Here is a 22,190-nt window from a genome sequence, read left to right as displayed (position 1 = left end):
GGGTGATGGGAGAGGTGCAGAGCTGTCTCCAGGGACAGGAGGGCAGGGAAGCAGCAGCTCTGGGGAGTGGTGAGGGGAGGAGCTTGGTCCAATTGTTCTGGGGTAAAGAAGATGTGGTATATATACCCAATGGAATATTATTCAGCCATCAAGATGAATACCCACCATTTACATCCATGTGAATTGAACTGGAGAGTATTAAGCTGAGTGAAATAAGTCAATCGGAGAAAGACAATCATCATATGGTTTCACTCATACAGGGAATATAAGAAATAGTGAAAGGGACCATAAGGGAAGGGGAAAAAACTGAGTGATGAAAAATTAGAGAGGTAGACAAACCATAAGAGACTCCTAACCCTGGGGAACAAACAAAGGGTTGCAGCAAGGGAGGTGGGTGATGGGATGGGGTAACTGGGTGATAGGCACTAAGGAGGGCACATGATGAGATGAGCACTGGGTGTTATGCTATATGCTGGCAAACTGAATTTAAATAAAATTTTTAAAAAATTCAGATATAAAAAAAAGAGAAGGCATTGCCCTGTGCTCAGCAAGGACCAACATTAGAAGCCAGTTTCTAGAAGCCTCACACACATACAACATATATGGTCTGCAGACCATATAGACCATATAGAAATCAAAAGAGGACTCTGGTCACAAAGTGTTTTTCATAAAGTTCATAAAAACATCTACTACGAGATCAGCATTCTTATTTCAAAGAAGAAGAGGAACCTGAGGCCCAGACAGGGCAGGTAACTTGAGGCCACCCAGCAAACCAGCAGCCAAGTCAGAAATAGATGGCATACCCATAACTCATAACCAGATCGAGCCCTTCCTACCAGTCCGAAAACGTCTTGTTTTCCATTCATAACTGTAGCCTCCTACCCATCCAGAACCATCTCTAAATGGTATATTCATCTCTGAGGATGCAAAGTTGGTGACTGGGACCTGGGGCCTACGTCGCCAGGGTGCCAAGCCTCTTCTGACTTCTCAACAATGGGACAGCCAGCCTCACCATGAGAATTAGGCAGCAAAGATTCCCCCACCCCCGCCGCACCCCACCACCCATTGATGAAACCAGCAAATCTGCTGGATGGACTGACCGAGTCTGAACCATCAGACTGGGCGTGCAGGCTTCGTGCTCCCGACACAGAACACAAAGGCACAAGACATCAGAGTTAATAAACAGCTTTATTTGCTTTTGACAGCATCGATTTTCTGACATTCTCAATTAATTTGCCATTAAAGTGTGGGAAATTTTCTTAATCATGATAAGAGTTATTAAAAGAAGTCAGAACTAGTATCAGGAATGTGGCAGCCAGGAAGAAAACATTTCTCCTATGATACACAGGATGGAAGCCCCTCGTGCTGAGCTGGTGGGTTGGCCCATTTGCCAACAGGTCTCATTCTGTCTCACCATGAGCGCCAAACTGGCGAGGACCGCCACCTCTGGGGCAGAGAAGGCACTGCTGCAGAGATCTCAAGACCCCCACACGCTCCTCTCGGCCCTCCCTGGGTGTTCACCATCGAACAGATCCAATCTTAGGAGAAATGGGAGTCTGGCCCCCGCTACTGCCTTCTACCCCACCCCCCTTACTAACAAAAGCCCTAGAAGTCATTACAATGAAAAAGTGGGTTTCCATGACCCAACACTAACAATGTTCAGTAAAAATGAGGATAATAAACACAAAAGCTTGCTTAGTAAACAGGAGCTCTCAGCATTCATTGCAAAAAAAAAAAAAAAAAAAAAAAACAACCTGAAATCGTAAGGCAAACACTGTTGGCTCTGCACATGGTCTGGACAAACTTGGAGCCCTTGACACTTAGATCTGTAAAGCTCTGACCCGGGCATTAACGCTGTCTGTTGGCTTTCGGCACTTGCATGGGCAGGGAGGCCGGGGCTTTGCATTATGCTGAGGCTGTCAGCGTTTCTCTTTGGCGTTTATATACAGACACACCCAAGGCTGATGTACTTTTATACATATATGTACACACACACACAGGGGCCTGCTACTCTTTCTTGGAGACTACCAGCTCCACCTCGGGAAGCTGGATGCCAACCTTCGTCCCGCTGTCATTGCTGGAAGACGAGGACAGTCGGGACACTCCGCTCCCCTGTAACTTGCCTGCCTCTTCATCGCTCCCAGTCACCTCATAATGACCTTTGCTCTTTGACCCCAATCCACCAAAGGTACCGAATTTCAGCTTTCCATGCTTCCCTTTGACTTTTCCGCCTTCCAGGGACACATCCCCACCTTCAAACTCCAAAGTCCCAGTCGGAGTAGAAGGCGCAGAGAGCTCCCGTTCATCACTGAAGGAGTTTGAGCGGTGCCGAGGCTTCTTACTCTTAAATAAAGAGAATTTGCCTTTGGGGGATGATGTTTCAACGTCGTCGGTGTCTCCTTCCAGAGAACCTAGGCTGGCCTTTGAGCTCTTCAGGTCGCCCTTGGAGCCTGAGATGGATGCTTCCGGGGAGCCAGCGACACCACCTTTCCCTTTAGGTTTGGAAAAATTGAACTTGGGCATTTTGATCTTGGACTTCTTAAGTTTTATGTCACACTCTTCCCACTCACCATCTCCGGCCCCAGCCTGGTGGCCAGTGGCCTCTGCTCGAGGGAAGTTAATATCCACCCCCACTTCCCTGCCAACCAGCTCACGGCCAGAGAACGTGAATTTGGGGATCTTCATCTTGGGGAATGTTACTTTTCCAGATCTGCTTTCTGAGTGACCTGGAAACCCAGACACACTCAGCCCAGGACCCTGGAGTCCAATCTGGCCTCCTTTCACCCCTCCTTCTCCCTTTGGTCCTGAGAAATGAAGTCCCCCAGCAATCTTCGGGGCATCCAAGCTGAGAGCAGAGGTGGCCTGGGGTCCCTTGATGCTCAAGTGCCCTTCGCCCAGGCTGACAGCTGGGGCGCTGACACCCCCGGAAACATCCATACCTCCTTTGATTTTCAGGCCCTTCAAGCTGACACCGAAATCTGACTCAGGAGAAGCTGTACTAAGTGAAGGCCCCTTGATGCTAATGTCGGGAGCAGCCCCTTGGAAACCTATTCCTGAACCTTTTAGATCGCCTTTGACTTCAGGACCAGAAATCTGCCCTGCTGGGAGCTTCACATTCACACCCAGCAGCTCCACATCACATCCAGAGGGCTTAATTCCAGGCATCTGGAGGTTTCCTTCTAGGCATTGAACACTGATGCCTGGAAGACCTCCTCCAACAGTGGGACCTGTCATCTCACCAGCAGCCCCAAGGCTCCCTTTTATTTTTGGTCCTTCCAATTTCAAGTCCATGTCTGGTGCCGAGACTTGAGGGCCAGAGATCTGAGGCCCTTTTAGGTTCAGGGCTCCAAGGTTCACATCCATGCCTGGCCCCGGTAGCTCTCCAGTCACTTGTGGCCCCTTGACGTTCATGTCTAAGTCGGACCCTGGAGTTGAGATGCCAAACTGGGGCAGCTTCATTTTGGGAAGTTTAATGCTGCCTTCGGGGGCCTCCAAGCTCAGATCAGGAGCACCTACTGATACTTTAGGGCACTTGACATCATCAGAGACAGCCAGGTCTCCCTGTAGGCTTGGTCCCTTCAGGGCCACGTCTGGTGCGCCAAGGTTCAGTGTTGTTGAGGCATCAATCCCAGGCACTTTCACACCGTCTCCTTCCATCCTCACCTTTCCACCTTGACTTCTGAGGTCAAGCCCTGGAGTGTGCACCTTCACACTAGGAACAGAGGTATCCAGGTCTCCCTTCAAACTTGGTCCTTTCAAGTGCAGGTCAAGGTCAGGTCCAGAGACTTTTGGCATAGACAGGTTCACTGAAGGCAAGTCTACTTTTGGCTCTTTCAGAGACACATCAGCCCCTTCAAGCCTAACATCGGGTGCACTCAAGCCTCCTTCAAGAGAGGGCAGCTGGGCGTGGACTTCAGCTCCTCCTCTGCCTTCCATCTTCATACCAGGGACACCAATCTTGGGCATCGAAAACTTGGGGAACTTGATCTTCGGTTCTGGACCTTGCAGATCTATATCTGGTCCTTCCAGCCCCACCCTGGGGACCTCACCCTTTATCTTTGGTCCTTTCAAGCTAACATTCACATCAGGGATGGAGGCCTGAGTGGCAGAAATGCCAAACGACGGTGCTTTGACTTTCGAATCTAGGCCTTCAATGTTGACATCAGGTGCATCCAAGTTTGTCTGCACCCTGGGGCCTTTCAGGTCACCCTCTATTTTTGCCCCGGAGACATCCATGCCTGGCATCTTGACCTTGGGAGCCTTCAGCTTGATGTCAGGACCTTCCACATGAATCCCCGGTGAAGAGATATCCAGATCAGGGGCCTGGATTTCACCCTCCATTTTAGGGCTAGGGAGAGGGGCCTCGGCCTTAAATTTAGATGATTTGATGTCAAATTCTACATCTGGAAAGTACATTTTCCCAAACATAGGTTTCTTGGTTTTAGGGGATTTCACATCAACTTTAAGCATGGCATCGGGCCCAACAACATTGACATCCATACCAGGACCCTTGAGAGTGGCATCAATTTCACCCCCAGGAACATTCAAATCAAATCCCTGTTTTTTGGCTTTCATTTTGGGGCCACTCATGTGAATTTTGGGCATTTTAAACTTACTTTTCTTGCCCTTGCCACCAACACTAATTTCAGGAGTCTCAACATTCAGCTCTGCCTCAGGCATAGTCACATCCAGGGAAGGTGACTTGAGGTCAGCTTTGGGGCTTTTTGCCCCAAAACCAAACTTGGGTTTCTTAAATTTGGGAATTTTAATGTCTGGACTCTCGACATTAATATCTGGGCTCTCCATGTGTACATCTAAGCTTGGAGCTTCTAAATCAACTTTGGGCCCTTTGAGGTCCACTTCAGCACCTTCCAACTTGGGACCAGAAACCCCAATTTTGGGTGCCTTGAAATGCAAATCAACATCAGGGACAGTTACTTTTGGGGCAGAAATATCCAGCGAAGGCATCTTCAAATTTGGGCCACTGAGCTTGGCATCTGAGCCTTCAAAATCCAGACCTGAACCTTTAAGATCTACTTCTGGGCCTTTGAAAGCACCGTCAGTCTTAGGGACAGACACGTCAAGATCTCCTTTGATTTTGGGTCCTTTCAAATCCAGGTCAACATCAGGCATGGAGATTTTGGGTGCTTTGATATTTATCTCAGGCATCTTGAACTTGGGGCCCTTCAATTTTGCATCTGGACCTTCGATATTCACATCTGGGGCACTGATGTCCATCTTGGGCCCAGAAATATCGAGGTCAGCTTTAGGGAGAGTAACATCCACGTCTGGGCCTTCTCCTTTAAAGCCAGGCATGCTGAACTTGGGCATTTTCACCTTGGGCATCTTCAGGTGCCAGTCTGGGCCATGGACATCCACATCTGGGACGTCAACGTCCACTTTGGGCCCTTTGATGTCAATTTCAGGGCCCTTGAGGTCACCTTCCACCTTAGGCAGAGACACATCCACATCACCCTTTACCTTGGGACCTTTCAGATTCAAGTCAATATCAGGCATGGAGATCTTGGGGGCTTTGATGTTCATCTCAGGCATCTTGAACTTGGGGCCCTTCAGTTTTGCGTCTGGACCTTCAATATTGACATCTGGAACATCGATGTCCACCTTGGGTCCTGATACATCAATATCGGCCTTGGGCAGGTTCACGTCCACTTCTGGGCCTTCTCCTTTGAAGCCAGGCATGCTGAACTTGGGCATTTTCACCTTGGGCATCTTCAGGTGCCAGTCTGGGCCATGGACATCCACATCTGGGACGTCAACGTCCACTTTGGGCCCTTTGATGTCAATTTCAGGGCCCTTGAGGTCACCTTCCACCTTAGGCAGAGACACATCCACATCGCCCTTTACCTTGGGACCTTTCAGATTCAAGTCAATATCAGGCATGGAGATCTTGGGGGCTTTGATGTTCATCTCAGGCATCTTGAACTTGGGGCCCTTCAGTTTTGCATCTGGACCTTCAATATTGACATCTGGAACATCGATGTCCACCTTGGGTCCTGAGACATCAATATCGGCCTTGGGCAGGTTCACGTCCACTTCTGGGCCTTCTCCTTTGAAGCCAGGCATGCTGAACTTGGGCATTTTCACCTTGGGCATCTTCAGGTGCCAGTCTGGACCATGGACATCCACATCTGGGACGTCGACATCCACTTTGGGGCCCTTGAGGTCACCTTCCACGTTAGGCAGAGACACATCCACATCGCCCTTTACCTTGGGACCCTTCAGATTCATGTCCACTTCAGGCATGGAGATCTTAGGTGCCTTGAGGTGTAGGTCAGGCATTTTAAACTTGGGGCCCTTCAGTTTCCCCTCTGGGCCATGAATGTCAACATCAGGAGTGTCCATGTCCAGATTAGGGCCTTTAACATCCACTTTGGGTCCTTTCAGATCTCCTTCCAGATTAGGAATGGAAAAGTCCAAATCTCCCTTTATCTTAGGTCCTTTCAAGTTCAAATCAATATCACTCATGGAGATTTGTGGGGTTTTGAAATGGACATCAGGCATTTTAAATTTGGGACATTTGAGCTTCCCTTCAGGACATTCAATATCTACCTCTGGCCCTTTTAGATCACCTTCCATCTTAGGTAAAGAAAGGTCTGCATCCTCCTTTACCTTTGGCCCTTTCAAACTTAAGTCAAAGTCAGGCATGGAGATCTTGGGGGCTTTGATATTCATCTCTGGCATTTTGAACTTGGGGCCTTTCAGTTTCCCCTCTGGGCCTTCAATGTTAATATCAGGAGTATCGATGTCCACTTTGGGGCCCTTGATGTCAATTTCAGGGCCTTTAAGGTCACCTTCCACTTTGGGCAGAGAAACATCCACATCACCCTTCATTTTGGGGCCCTTGAGGCTAAAGTCAAGGTCAGACATGGAGATCTTGGGGGCTTTAATGTTTATCTCAGGCATCTTGAACTTGGGGCCCTTCAGTTTTGCATCTGGACCTTCAATATTGACATCTGGAACATCGATGTCCACCTTGGGTCCTGAGACATCAATGTCCGCCTTGGGCAGATTCACGTCCACTTCTGAGCCTTCTCCTTTGAAGCCAGGCATGCTGAACTTGGGCATTTTCACCTTGGGCATCTTCAGGTGCCAGTCTGGGCCATGGACATCCACATCTGGGACATCGACATCCACTTTGGGGCCCTTGATGTCAACTTCAGGGCCCTTGAGGTCACCTTCCACCTTGGGCAGAGACACGTCCACATCGCCCTTTACCTTGGGACCCTTCAGATTCATATCCACCTCAGGCATGGAGATCTTAGGTGCCTTGAAGTGTAGGTCAGGCATTTTAAACTTGGGACCCTTCAGTTTCCCCTCTGGGCCATGAATGTCAACATCAGGAGTGTCTATGTCCACCTTGGGTCCTGAGATGTCAATGTCAGTTTTGGACAGGTTCACATCCACTTCTGGGCCTTCTCCTTTAAAGCCAGGCATGCTGAACTTGGGCATTTTCACCTTGGGCATCTTCAGGTGCCAGTCTGGGCCATGGACATCCACATCTGGGACGTCAACGTCCACTTTGGGCCCTTTGATGTCAATTTCAGGGCCCTTGAGGTCACCTTCCACCTTAGGCAGAGACACATCCACATCGCCCTTTACCTTGGGACCTTTCAGATTCAAGTCAATATCAGGCATGGAGATCTTGGGGGCTTTGATGTTCATCTCAGGCATCTTGAACTTGGGGCCCTTCAGTTTTGCATCTGGACCTTCAATATTGACATCTGGACATCGATGTCCACCTTGGGTCCTGAGACATCAATATCGGCCTTGGGCAGGTTCACGTCCACTTCTGGGCCTTCTCCTTTGAAGCCAGGCATGCTGAACTTGGGCATTTTCACCTTGGGCATCTTCAGGTGCCAGTCTGGGCCATGGACATTCACATCTGGGACATCAATGTCCACTTTGGGCCCTTTGATATCAACTTCAGGGCCCTTGAGGTCACCTTCCACTTTAGGCAGAGACACATCTACATCTCCTTTCACCTTAGGACCTTTCAGGTGCAAATCAAAGTCAGGCATGGAGATTTTAGGGGCTTTGATGTTCATCTCAGGCATCTTGAACTTGGGGCCCTTCAGTTTTGCATCTGGACCTTCAATATTGACATCTGGAACATCGATGTCCACCTTGGGTCCTGATACATCAATGTCAGCTTTGGGCAGGTTCACATCCACTTCTGGGCCTTCTCCTTTGAAGCCAGGCATGCTGAACTTGGGCATTTTCACCTTGGGCATCTTCAGGTGCCAGTCTGGGCCATGGACATCCACATCTGGGACGTCGACATCCACTTTGGGGCCCTTGAGGTCAACTTCAGGGCCCTTGAGGTCACCTTCCACGTTAGGCAGAGACACATCCACATCGCCCTTTACCTTGGGACCTTTCAGGTGCAAATCAAAGTCAGGCATGGAGATCTTGGGGGCTTTGATGTTCATCTCTGGCATCTTGAACTTAGGACCTTTCAACTTTCCCTCAGGACTCTCAATCATAACATCGGGGCCTTCAATGTCCAGTTTGGGTCCTGAGACATCAATATCGGCCTTGGGCAGGTTCACGTCCACTTCTGGACCTTCTCCTTTGAAGCCAGGCATGCTGAACTTGGGCATTTTCACCTTGGGCATCTTCAGGTGCCAGTCTGGGCCATGGACATCCACATCTGGGACATCGACATCCACTTTGGGCCCTTTGAGATCTACTTCAGGGCCTTTAAGATCCCCTTCAAACTTAGGAAGGGAAACATCTACATCACCCTTCACCTTGGGGCCCTTCAGGTTTAAGTCAATATCAGGCATGGAGATCTTGGGGGCTTTGATATTCATCTCTGGCATCTTGAACTTGGAGCCTTTCAGTTTCCCCTCTGGGCCTTCAATGTTAATATCAGGAGTGTCAATGTCCACCTTGGGGCCCTTAATATCAATTGCAGGGCCTATGAGGTCACCTTCTACCTTAGGCAGAGAAACATCCATACCGCCCTTCATTTTGGGGCCCTTCAGGTTAAAGTCAAGGTCAGGCATGGAGATTTTTGGAGCTTTGATATTCATCTCAGGCATCTTGAACTTGGGGCCCTTCAGTTTTGCATCTGGACCTTCGATATTGACATCTGGAACATCAATGTCCACCTTGGGTCCTGAGACATCAATATCGGCCTTGGGCAGGTTCACGTCCACTTCTGGGCCTTCTCCTTTGAAGCCAGGCATGCTGAACTTGGGCATTTTCACCTTGGGCATCTTCAGGTGCCAGTCCGGGCCATGGACATCCACATCTGGGACGTCGACGTCCACTTTGGGCCCTTTGATGTCAATTTCAGGACCCTTAAGGTCACCTTCCACCTTGGGCAGAGACACGTCCACATCACCCTTTACCTTGGGACCTTTCAGGTTTAAGTCAATATCAGGCATGGAGATCTTGGGGGTTTTGATGTGCATGTCAGGCATCTTGAGTTTGGGACCTTTTAAGCTTCCTTCTACACCTTCCACATTGATTTTTGGGCTCTCGATGTCCATTCTGGGACCCTCTAGGCTGATATCTTTTTTTGGCAAATCCACAGCCATTTCTGGCCCTTCTGCTTTTAAGCCAGGAGCACCAAATTTGGGCATTTTCATTTTGGGCATTTTCAAATTCCAATCTGGACCATGAACATCCACATCAGGTGCATCAAGATGAACTTCTGGTGCTTTAATATCTACTTTGGGTCCTTTAAAGTCACCTTCTAAATTAGGAGCTGTAAGATCTAAGTCTCCTTTGACTTTAGGACCTTTCAAATTTAACTCCACATCAGGCATAGAAACTTTAGGAGATGAAATACTTAGGAAAGGCATTTTGAACTTGGATCCTTTTACTTTTCCTTGGACCTCAACATCAGGAGCATTAGTATCAACTTTTGTACCTGTCACATCAATATCTGGCTTTTTAACTTTGACATCCACCTCAGGTGTCTGAACTTTGGAGCCTGAAAAATTAAATTTAGGAAGCTTAAAACGTGATTTCTTTGATTTGCCTTCAAGATTGACCTTAGGACCAGAAATGTCCACTTCTGGGCCCTTTACATCCAACTTGGGAGCTTTAACATCAACTTCTAATTTGGGCCCAGAAACATCAACATCTCCCTTAAGTTTTGTGCCTTTCAAATTCAGGTCAATTTCGGGCATGGAGATCTTGGGCATGTTCACATGCATGTCTGGCATCTTCAGTTTGGAACCTTTTAATTTTCCTTCAGGGCCATGAATGTCAATATCTGGAGCTTCTACATCTATCTTTGGGCCCTTGATGTCAAGAGTAGGCCCTTTCACATCACCTTCTATATTTGGAAGGGAAACATCTAACTCTCCTTTCATTTTAGGGCTTTTAAGATTAAGGTCCAAATCTGGCATGGAGATCTTAGGAGCTTTGATGTTCATCTCAGGCATCTTGAACTTGGGGCCCTTCAGTTTTGCATCTGGACCTTCAATATTGACATCTGGAACATCAATGTCAACTTTGGGTCCTGAGACATCAATGTCAGCCTTGGGCAGGTTCACGTCCACTTCTGAGCCTTCTCCTTTGAACCCAGGCATGCTAAACTTGGGCATTTTTATCTTGGGCATCTTCAGGTGCCAGTCTGGGCCATGGACATCCACATCTGGGATGTCGACATCCACTTTGGGGCCCTTAATATCCACTTCAGGAACTTTAATCTCATCTTCCACTTTCGGTAAAGACACATCCACATCACCCTTCACTTTAGGGCCTTTCAGGTTAAGATCAATGTCTGGCATGGAGATCTTTGGAGCTTTAATGTTCATCTCAGGTATCTTGAACTTATGACCTTTCAACTTTCCGTCTGGTCCTTCAATGTTAACATCAGGGCCTTCGATGTCCAGTTTGGGTCCTGAGACATCAATGTCAGCTTTGGGCAGGTTCACATCCACTTCTGGGCCTTCTCCTTTGAAGCCAGGCATGCTGAACTTGGGCATTTTCACCTTGGGCATCCTCAGGTGCCAGTCTGGACCATGGACATCCACATCTGGGATGTCGACATCCACTTTGGGGCCCTTGATGTCAACTTCAGGGCCCTTGAGGTCACCTTCCACGTTAGGCAGAGACACATCCACATCGCCCTTTACCTTGGGACCTTTCAGGTGCAAATCAAAGTCAGGCATGGAGATCTTGGGGGCTTTGATGTTCATCTCTGGCATCTTGAACTTAGGACCTTTCAACTTTCCCTCAGGACCCTCAATGTTAACATCAGGGCCCTCAATGTCCACCTTGGGTCCTGAGACATCAATGTCAGCCTTGGGCAGGTTCACGTCCACTTCTGGGCCTTCTCCTTTGAAGCCAGGCATGCTGAACTTGGGCATTTTCACCTTGGGCATCTTCAGGTGCCAGTCTGGGCCATGGACGTCCACATCTGGGACATTGATGTCCACTTTAGGGCCTTTGAGGTCAACTTCAGGGCCTTTCAGGTCTCCATCTAACTTGGGACCTGTGACATCAACATCTCCTTTTATTTTTGGACCTGTTAGATTAAGATCAATATCTGGCATGGAGATCTTTGGAGTCTTAAAATGCATCTCAGGCATCTTAAACTTAGGACTTTTCCACTTTCCTTCAGGTCCTTCAATATTCACATCAGGACATTCAACATCTACCTTAGGTCCTGATACATCAATGTCAGCTTTGGGCAGGTTCACGTCCACTTCTGGGCCTTCTCCTTTGAAGCCAGGCATGCTGATCTTGGGCATTTTCACCTTGGGCATCTTCAGGTGCCAATCTGGGCCATGGACATCCACATCTGGGACATCAATGTCCACTTTGGGGCCCTTGAGGTCAACTTCAGGGCCCTTGAGGTCACCTTCCACCTTAGGCAGAGACACATTCACATCTCCTTTGACCTTAGGACCTTTCAAGTGTAAATCTACATCAGGCATGGAGATCTTGGGAGCTTTGATGTTCATTTCTGGCATCTTAAATTTAGGCCCCTTGATTTTTCCCTCTGGATTCTCAATGCTTACATCCGGGACTTCAATGTCAACTTTGGGTGCTGAGACATCAATGTCAGCCTTGGGAAGATTCTCATCTACCTCTGGACCCTCTGCTTTGAAACCAGGCATGCTTAACTTGGGCATTTTCATCTTGGGCATCTTTAGGTGCCAGTCTGAGCCATGGACATCAGGAGCATTTATATCTACTTTGGGGCCCTTGATGTTCACATCTGGTGCTTTAATTTTGCCTTCTACCTCAGGCACAGACACATCAACATCCCCCTTCATTTCTGGTCCTTTCAAATTTAGGTCCACATCAGGCATAGAAATATTTGGGACTTTGAAATGCATGTCTGGCATCTTGAACTTGGGACCTTTTCAATTTGCCCTCTGGTCCTTTGATGTTGATATCTGGCCCACTGATGTCACCTTTGAGGTCTGGCCCTTTGAGGTCACTTTCCAATTTGGGAATATCAGCATCTACCTCTCCCTTTATCTTGGGACTTTTTAAGTGTAGATCAATGTCTGGCATGGAGATTTTGGGTGCTTTAAAGTGCATGTCTGGCATCTTAAATTTAGGGCCTTTCCATTTGCCATCTGGACCTTCCACAGCTACGTCTGGCATCTCAACATCCAATTTGGGGCCTTTGACATCAACTTCTGGACCCTTTAACTCTCCTTCCAGCTTTGGGGCAGAAACATCAAAGTCTCCTTTGACTTTAGACCCTTTTAAGTTGAAATCAACATCAGGCATGGAGATCTTAGGGGCATGAAAGTGCATTTCAGGCATCTTGAACTTGGGGCCTTTCAGTTTTCCTTCTGGACCCTCAAGGCTCACATCTGGGGCTTCAATGTCCACCTTGGGTCCTGATACATCAATGTCAGCCTTGGGCAGGTTCACATCCACTTCTGGGCCCTCTGTTTTGAAACCTGGCACACTGAACTTGGGCATTTTCATCTTGGGCATCTTCAGGTGCCAGTCTGGGCCGTGAACATCCACATCTGGGACATCAACATCCACTTTGGGTCCTTTGATGTCCACATCTGGCACTTTCATTTCACCTTCTATCTTGGGCACAGACACATCCACATCCCCTTTCACCTTGGGACCTTTCAAGTGTAAGTCCACATCAGGCATGGACATCTTGGGAGCCTTGAAGTGCATCTCTGGCATCTTAAATTTAGGGCCTTTCAATTTCGCATCAGGACATTCCAGATCAACATCAGGCACCTCCACATCCACACTGGGGCCTTTCAAATCTCCTTCCAATTTTGGCACTGACACATCCACCTCTCCCTTTAGTTTTGGCCCCTTCAGATTCAAGTTCACATCAGGCATGGAGATCTTGGGAGCCTTGAAGTGCATCTCAGGCATCTTAAATTTGGGTCCCTTCAGCTTCCCTTCTGGGCCCTCAAGGCTCACATCTGGGGCTTCAATGTCCACCTTGGGTCCTGATACATCAATGTCAGCCTTGGGCAGGTTCACATCCACTTCTGGGCCCTCTGTTTTGAAACCTGGCACACTGAACTTGGGCATTTTCATCTTGGGCATCTTCAGGTGCCAGTCTGGGCCGTGAACATCCACATCTGGGACATCGACATCCACGTTGGGTCCTTTGATGTCCACATCTGGCACTTTCATTTCACCTTCTATCTTGGGCACAGACACATCCACATCCCCTTTCACCTTGGGACCTTTCAAGTGTAAGTCCACATCAGGCATGGACATCTTGGGAGCCTTGAAGTGCATCTCTGGCATCTTAAATTTAGGGCCTTTCAATTTTGCATCAGGACATTCCAGATCAACATCAGGCACCTCCACATCCACACTGGGGCCTTTCAAATCTCCTTCCAATTTTGGCACTGACACATCCACCTCTCCCTTTAGTTTTGGCCCCTTCAGATTCAAGTTCACATCAGGCATGGAGATCTTGGGAGCCTTGAAGTGCATCTCAGGCATCTTAAATTTGGGTCCCTTCAGCTTCCCTTCTGGGCCCTCAAGGCTCACATCTGGGGCTTCAATGTCCACCCTGGGTCCTGATACATCAATGTCAGCCTTGGGCAGGTTCACATCCACTTCTGGGCCCTCTGTTTTGAAACCTGGCACACTGAACTTGGGCATTTTCATCTTGGGCATCTTCAGGTGCCAGTCTGGGCCGTGAACATCCACATCTGGGACATCAACATCCACTTTGGGTCCTTTGATGTCCACATCTGGCACTTTCATTTCACCTTCTATCTTGGGCACAGACACATCCACATCCCCTTTCACCTTGGGACCTTTCAAGTGTAAGTCCACATCAGGCATGGACATCTTGGGAGCCTTGAAGTGCATCTCTGGCATCTTAAATTTAGGACCTTTCAATTTTGCATCAGGACATTCCAGATCAACATCAGGCACCTCCACATCCACACTGGGGCCTTTCAAATCTCCTTCCAATTTTGGCACTGACACATCCACCTCTCCCTTTAGTTTTGGCCCCTTCAGATTCAAGTTCACATCAGGCATGGAGATCTTGGGAGCCTTGAAGTGCATCTCAGGCATCTTAAATTTGGGTCCCTTCAGCTTCCCTTCTGGGCCCTCAAGGCTCACATCTGGGGCTTCAATGTCCACCTTGGGTCCTGATACATCAATGTCAGCCTTGGGCAGGTTCACATCCACTTCTGGGCCCTCTGTTTTGAAACCTGGCACACTGAACTTGGGCATTTTCATCTTGGGCATCTTCAGGTGCCAGTCTGGGCCGTGAACATCCACATCTGGGACATCAACATCCACTTTGGGTCCTTTGATGTCCACATCTGGCACTTTCATTTCACCTTCTATCTTGGGCACAGACACATCCACATCCCCTTTCACCTTGGGACCTTTCAAGTGTAAGTCCACATCAGGCATGGACATCTTGGGAGCCTTGAAGTGCATCTCTGGCATCTTAAATTTAGGGCCTTTCAATTTCGCATCAGGACATTCCAGATCAACATCAGGCACCTCCACATCCAAATTGGGGCCTTTGATATCAACTTGTGGACCTCTGAGATCACCTTCTAGTTCAGGCACAGAAGAATCCATTTCTCCTTTCATCTTAGGTCCCTTCAAATTCAAGTCCACATCTGGCATGGATATCTTAGGAGCTTTGATATTCAACTTAGGCATCTTAAATTTAGAGCCTTTTAATTTTCCTTCTGGTCCCTCTATATCCAAATCAGGAGTATCAATGTCCACTTTGGGGCCAGAGATGTCAATGTCGGCTTTGGGCAGGTTCACGTCCACTTCTGGGCCCTCACCTTTGAAACCAGGCATGCCGAACTTGGGCATTTTCACTTTGGGCATCTTCAGGTGCCAGTCTGGACCATGGACATCCACATCTGGGACATCGACATCCACTTTGGGTCCTTTGATGTCCACACCTGGCATTTTCATTTCACCTTCTATCTTGGGCACAGACACATCCACATCCCCTTTTACCTTAGGACCTTTCAAGTGTAAGTCCACATCAGGCATGGAGATCTTGGGAGCCTTGAAGTGCATCTCTGGCATCTTAAACTTAGGGCCTTTCAGCTTCCCTTCTGGACCTTCAATATCAATATCTCCAACATCCACATCCATTTTCGGGGCCTTCATGTCAATTTCAGGACCTTTCAAGTCTCCTTCCACTTTGGGAAGGGAAACATCTACATCAGTTTTCAGTTTAGGGGCTTTCAGATTAAGTCCAACATCAGGCATAGAGATTTTGTGTGTCTGTATATTCATGCTTGGCATCTTAAACTTGGGACCCTTGAGTTTTCCCTCTGGACCTTCAATATTCACATCTGGAGCATCAATGTCCATCTTAGGTCCTGAGATATCAATGTCGGCCTTGGGCAGGTTCACGTCCACTTCTGGGCCTTCTCCTTTGAAGCCAGGCATGCTGAACTTGGGCATTTTCACCTTGGGCATCTTCAGATGCCAGTCTGGGCCATGAACTCCCACATCTGGTGCATTAATGTCCACTTTGGGACCCTTGATGTCAACATCAGGAGCTTTTATCTCTCCTTCTACTTTTGGAATTGTAACATCATAATCTCCTTTCATTTTAGGACCTTTCAAATGCAAACCAACGTCTGGCATGGATATCTTCTGAGGCTTTATATTCACTTCTGGCATCTTAAATTTAGGACCTTTTACTTTCGCCTCTGGACCATCAATATTCACATCTGGAACTTCAACATCCACCTTGGGCCCTGAGACATCAACATTTGCCTTGGGCAGGTTCACATCCACATCTGGGCCCTCACCTTTGAAGCCTGGCATGCTGAACTTGGGCATTTTCACCTTGGGCATCTTCAAGTGCCAGTCTGGGCCATGGACATCCACATCTGGAGCACCAATGTCAACTTTCGGCCCTTTAATGTCCACATGTGGCACTTTCACTTCATCTTCTACATCAGGCACAGACACATCCACATCTCCCTTTAGTTTTGGCCCCTTCAGATTCAAGTTCACATCAGGCATGGAGATCTTGGGAGCCTTGAAGTGCATCTCAGGCATCTTAAATTTGGGTCCCTTCAGCTTCCCTTCTGGGCCCTCAAGGCTCACATCTGGGGCTTCAATGTCCACCTTGGGTCCTGATACATCAATGTCAGCCTTGGGCAGGTTCACATCCACTTCTGGGCCCTTGCCTTTGAAGCCTGGCACACTGAACTTGGGCATTTTCATCTTGGGCATCTTCAGGTGCCAGTCTGGGCCGTGAACATCCACATCTGGGACATCGACATCCACTTTGGGTCCTTTGATGTCCACATCTGGCACTTTCATTTCACCTTCTATCTTGGGCACAGACACATCCACATCCCCTTTCACCTTGGGACCTTTCAAGTGTAAGTCCACATCAGGCATGGACATCTTGGGAGCCTTGAAGTGCATCTCTGGCATCCTAAACTTAGGGCCTTTCAGCTTCCCTTCTGGGCCCTCAAGGCTCACATCTGGGGATTCAATGTCCACCTTGGGTCCTGATATGTCAATGTCAGCCTTGGGTAGGTTCATGTCCACATCTAGGCCTTCGCCTTTCAAACTCGGCACACTGAACTTGGGCATTTTCATCTTCGGCATTTTCAGGCTCCAGTCTGCTCCTTGGACGTCCACATCTGGTGCTTTGATGTCCACATCTGGAACTTTCATCTCACCTTCTATTTTTGGTGCAGACACATCTAGATTGCCTTTCATTTTGGGTCCTTTAAGATCCAAGTCAACATCTGGCAGAGTCATCTTTGGAGCTTTAAAGTGCATCTCAGGCATCTTAAACTTGGGGCCTTTCAACTTTCCTTCTGGTCCTTCAAGGCTCAAATCTGGAGCACTAATATCTACTTTGGGTGCAGAAATGTCTACATCAGCCTTGGGCAGGTTCACGTCCACTTGTGGGTCCTCCCCTTTGAGGCTGGGCATGGTAAATTTGGGCATTTTTATCTTGGGCATCTTGAGGTTCCATTCAGGACCATGAACTTCAATATCTGGGGCACTGATGTCTACTTTTGGCCCTTTGAGCTCCCCTTCCATCTTTGGCACTGTAACATCATATTCCCCCTTTACCTTGGGACCCTTCATATGCAAATCCACATCAGGCATGGAGATCTTAGGGGCCTTGATGTTCATCTCAGGCATCTTAAACTTGGGACCCTTCAGCTTTCCCTCAGCTTCTTCGATATTCACATCTGGAACATCAGTGTCCACCTTGGGTCCTGAGACGTCAACATCGGCCTTGGGCAGGTTCATGTCCACTTCTGGGCCCTCTGCTTTGAAGCTAGGCATGCTGAACTTGGGCATTTTCATCTTGGGCATCTTCAGGTGCCAGTCTGGGCCCTGAACAGCCACATCTGGAGCATCGATGTCCACTTTGGCACTTTTAAGTTCAACATCAGGAACCTTAATCTCACCTTCAACTTTTGGCACTGTGATGTCGTATTCTCCTTTTGCTTTAGGGCCTTTCAGATGTAAGTCCACATCTGGCATGGAGATTTTGGGGGCTTTGATATTCATCTCAGGCATCTTAAACTTAGGTCCTTTCAATTTCCCTTCTGGTCCCTCAATGTTCACATCAGGAGCACTAACGTCTACCTTATGCCCAGAAATATCCACATCAGCCTCAGGCAGGTTCATGTACACTTCTGGGCCCTCGGCTTTGAAACCTGGCACACTGAACTTGGGCATTTTCATCTTGGGCATCTTCAGGTGCCAGTCTGGTCCTTGAATGTTCACATCTGGGACATCAATGTCCACTTTAGGGCCCTTTAGGTCTCCTTCAAGTTTTGGTACTGTTACATCATACTCTCCCTTCACCTTTGTGCCTTTAACGTGCAAATCCACATCAGGCATAGACATCTTTGGTGTCTTGACACTCACTTCTGGCAGCTTAACATCAGAGCCTTTAAGTTTGCCTCCCAGGCCCCCTATGTTGACATTTGGGGCCTCCACATTGATTGTGGACCCTGCAATACTGACTTCGCCTTTGGGTAGTTTCACATCTACATCCAGGCCTTCCCCTTCAACTCCTGGAGTGCCAAACTGGGGCATTTTCAGGTTCCATTCTGGGCCATGGACCTCCACATCTGGGGCACTGACATCCACTCTGGGGCCTCTGACATCAACCCCAGGGACTTTGACTTTCCCTTCCACTTTGGGGATATCTACACCCCCTTTCGCTCTAGGTGCAGCTGCATTTAAGTCAACATCTGCTATTGAGATACTGCATGTTCCCATTTTCCCAGAAGGACTACTCAGTGTGGGTCCTGCCAGGGTCCCCTCAAGGCTCGGGGTCTCTATGTCCACTTTGGAGCCTTTGATGGCCACTTGCAGGCCTCTGACATCACCTTGTACACCAGGCACTGAAACCTTCATGTCTCCCTTCAATTTAGGGGACCCAAAGCTCAAATCCACGTCCTGCATGGAGATTTTAGGTTTCTGAATAACCATTTCAGGAGTCTTGACTTTGGTGCCTTTCACTTTCCCTTCCAGCCCCCCAACAGCAACTTCAGGCAGGCTGACATCCTCAGACACCCCAGGAAGAGTCACTGCACCTGTGGGCAGTGTCACGTCAACACCAGCTCCCTCTCCCTTAGAACCTGATACAGAGAATTTGGGAACTTGCATCTTGGGCATATTCAGTTTGCCCCCAGACCCGTGAATACCAGCGTCGGGAGCTTGAACTTCCACACTGGGGCCAGTGACAGTGCTGTCGATCTGCGGCACAGAGATGCCCACCCCTGTGCTCCCCTGTGGCTTGGCACCTTTCAGGCCTAGGTCACCCTCATGGGATGGCCCGGCGATCTGGGGGCTCTTCAGCTTCCCCTCAAGCCCCTCGATATTGACAGAAGGAACACTGACTTCTAGCTGTGGGGTCTGGATGTTCCCACCAACCATCAGGCCTGGTTTGCCACCCTGGCGCCCCACAGAGAATTCAGGTGTGGAAATGCTCAGCCCTGCCACTGGTGCCTGGCCTTCAGGCACTGTCGAAACACCAAATTTTGGCACCTTCAGAGTGGGAATTTTAATTCTCCCATTACTGCCACTCTCCAGAGACGGATCCTGCACCTCCACTGCTCCCCCTCCAAGAGAAGACGAGACATCCACTCCTGGAATGTGGACCCCTCCTTTGCCACCTAAGTCCAAGCCCTTTGCACTGACATTGATTCCTGGGCTTCCCACCTTTATCCCAGGCATGGTGACCTGGAGCTTCGAGTGGCCAGCACCTTGGAGCTCTGGTCCCGAAGCAGAAACAGACCCTGCCCAGTTGTCCATGACAGAGCCTGCAGTAGGAGACACAGCCCCCGAGCCCGAGGGCAATCTGATCACTGTCTTGCCAGGGTGGGTGGCCACATCCACAGTGGAGATTTCAGTCATTTCATGCTGTGGAATCTTGATCTTGAACTCTGGGCTGCTAAATTCGATGTCCTTGGCTCCCTCTCGGCCTGTGACGTCAACTGTGTAGGCCGTGACCCTTCTAGTCACTGTGATGGTGCGGCTCTGGGTCTCCCCAGGATCCCCTTCTATTCCATCCTCTGACCTCAGCCGAGGCTTGATCTTCGTGGTGTAGATGCGCTGGTACTCCTCATCATCCCCGCTCTGCAGAAAGACACGGCCGGCAGAGGTTGCAGCAGGGTCTGAGGAACCCCACATGCCCGGCCACAGCCCAGCTGACAACCTGGTTGCCCGTTCCCCACAAGAAGCTGGGACCAGAACAGAGGCCCACGGAGCCTCCGGGAGCAGAGCAGGGGGTGCTGAACAAAGGGGCTGACGGCCACATCACAGGAGAAATACAAATTATCTGGGGGAAATTCAGGGAAGCAAAAGCCACGAGGAGTGAAGCAGGGTAGACTCCTGCCTGTGCGGTCTGGAAGAAGGATTTACATCAATTCTAGATTCAAATCGGCCTGTCAAGTCCCAGGGATTCTCTCAATTCTCAACTCACTGGCTTGTTTAATGGAGAAGGGGAATCCTCTCAGGGACTCCTCAGAAGGCATTTGTTGAGACCCCCCTGTGCTCGGGTTAACACTTTCACTTTGAGGACCATTGCTGGTTAAATAAACAAGCCATCAGAAGGAGCAAAGAAACATCCCCGGGCACGTCACTGCTCAGCCTCTGACTCACAGGTGAGGCCAGGGCTCTGGAAGCAGAAAAATGGTGTCTGGGAGGCGGAATGGGGCACCTGTGAGACTATTTGGAAGATTCCTGCTGAGCAGTTCACCCTCCTCCTGGCATCAAGAGCCAGACAGCATGAGTGGGTTCCCAAACTGTGGTGCTCTGAGATCGATGGAAGACTTCCAAGGGCAACACCAGCTACACGCCACACACGAGTAAGAACACACAGGCTGGTGCAACAGAAGGCGCACAGGAAAGAAAGTAGGAGAAGGAAGCACCGGAGAGGTCCAGTAGGCAGACACAAGGCTCAGCAAGTGGCCAACAGGTCAGCGCGGTCGGGGAAAGCTCAGGGCACAGACGGGCTGGCCAGGCACTCACCAGAACCACCTCGGAGCTTCGGGAGCTGAAGACCTCGTGGGTCCAGGTCTGGCCAGGCTCAGGGGAGCGATCCCCCTTACGATGCAGCTTCAGGCCTACGGTGTGGTGCCCCATGGTGTTCAGCAGCTGGGTCACCTCACCTGACTGCAGGTTGTCAAAGTAGATGGTGGCACCCACAATCTGGTCCCCTGAGCAAGGGCGGAGCAGAAGCAAGTGAGACCCACAGGGTCTTGGGAAAAGAGCATGACCACCACAGGGGGGCCCTCCAAACGCACCTGCCTTTAAGGTGGCTCCTGACCACCCTACAAGGCAACTGTGATAATAGCCGTTGTACAGACGAGGAAAGAAAGTAAGCCTATGGGAGGCCCACTGAATCACCCAAAGTGGTCGAGCTCATGAGTAGTGGAGTGGAGAGACTAAGGGCGATGTTGCCACCATCCTCCATAGCCGCTTTCCCCGAGGACTGGATGGATCAAGGGACACAGAGGGGGCAGGAGAGTGGGGGGCCTTGGGTGCCGACTGTTCTGAAGCCACTGGGACTGGCCTTTCCCTGCCCCTGTGGCCTTCCCGCCCCCACCCTCTGCCAGCCCGCCCCGGCACCCAGGCCACACCCTGGGGTGACTCACCCTCCTTGACCACTCCAGTGCGGGCCGCAGGGGAGTTCTGCATCACCTCCTGCACAAAGACGCCATCATCCCTCTGGGCAATGGTCAGCCCATGGGAGCCACTGCCCTGCCAGTTGGGTAGCAGCAGCTCCCGGGTCGTGTCCTCTTCCTTCTCCATCTGGGATGAGGTAAGGAAACGGGGGCTCAGGACAGTGGGGGGGAGGGTGCTCAAGAGCCCAAGAGGTGAGAGAGCCAGGGATCCCGGTGCTGTGAGCACGCAAGGGGAGAGGCAGTGTCTCCGAGGTGCCCACTTCTACTGGGAAGTGTTCCATAGGCATCGCAGAGAACACGGAAAGTGGACATTGGCTGCCACCGACCCTCATCCCTTCCACCCAGGGCCCCAGCTCCCTGATGCCACCACGGGGTCCCTCCCCGCCCTCACCCCTCTCCTGCCTTCCGCCACACCCTCCCCTTCCCACGGACCTTTTGCAGGACTCAGTTCAGGAGTGGATGCCTTGCCAAGAGCCCGCCCCTCCTTCCTGTCTTCTCAGTCTCTCTCTCTCCTCTGGAATCACGGTCACACAGCCTAGGGAAAGGGGGACAAGGATGCTCATGTTCAACAGC

At 49.7% G+C, this 22,190-nt stretch overlaps 1 protein-coding gene across 1 annotated transcript in view; it reads right to left on the bottom strand.

The window, feature by feature from the left end:
• Positions 1–1,169: 1,169 nt before the first annotated feature.
• The window catches only part of AHNAK (AHNAK nucleoprotein), a 32,535-nt gene continuing 11,514 nt past the window's right edge, over positions 1,170–22,190 (bottom strand). The window contains 6 exon segments of the mRNA XM_038564279.1: positions 1,170–7,748; positions 7,751–12,353; positions 12,355–20,067; positions 20,962–21,149; positions 21,588–21,744; positions 22,050–22,152. Of these exon segments, the coding sequence (XP_038420207.1) occupies positions 2,008–7,748; positions 7,751–12,353; positions 12,355–20,067; positions 20,962–21,149; positions 21,588–21,744 (18,402 nt within the window). The 5' untranslated portion in view covers positions 22,050–22,152 and the 3' untranslated portion in view covers positions 1,170–2,007.

The sequence above is a fragment of the Canis lupus genome, chromosome 18, assembly GCF_011100685.1.
Source record: "Canis lupus familiaris isolate Mischka breed German Shepherd chromosome 18, alternate assembly UU_Cfam_GSD_1.0, whole genome shotgun sequence".
Taxonomy (NCBI): domain Eukaryota; kingdom Metazoa; phylum Chordata; class Mammalia; order Carnivora; family Canidae; genus Canis; species Canis lupus.
The sequence above is the reverse complement of the archived record's forward strand: the minus strand, read 5'-3'. Positions and strand labels throughout refer to the sequence as shown.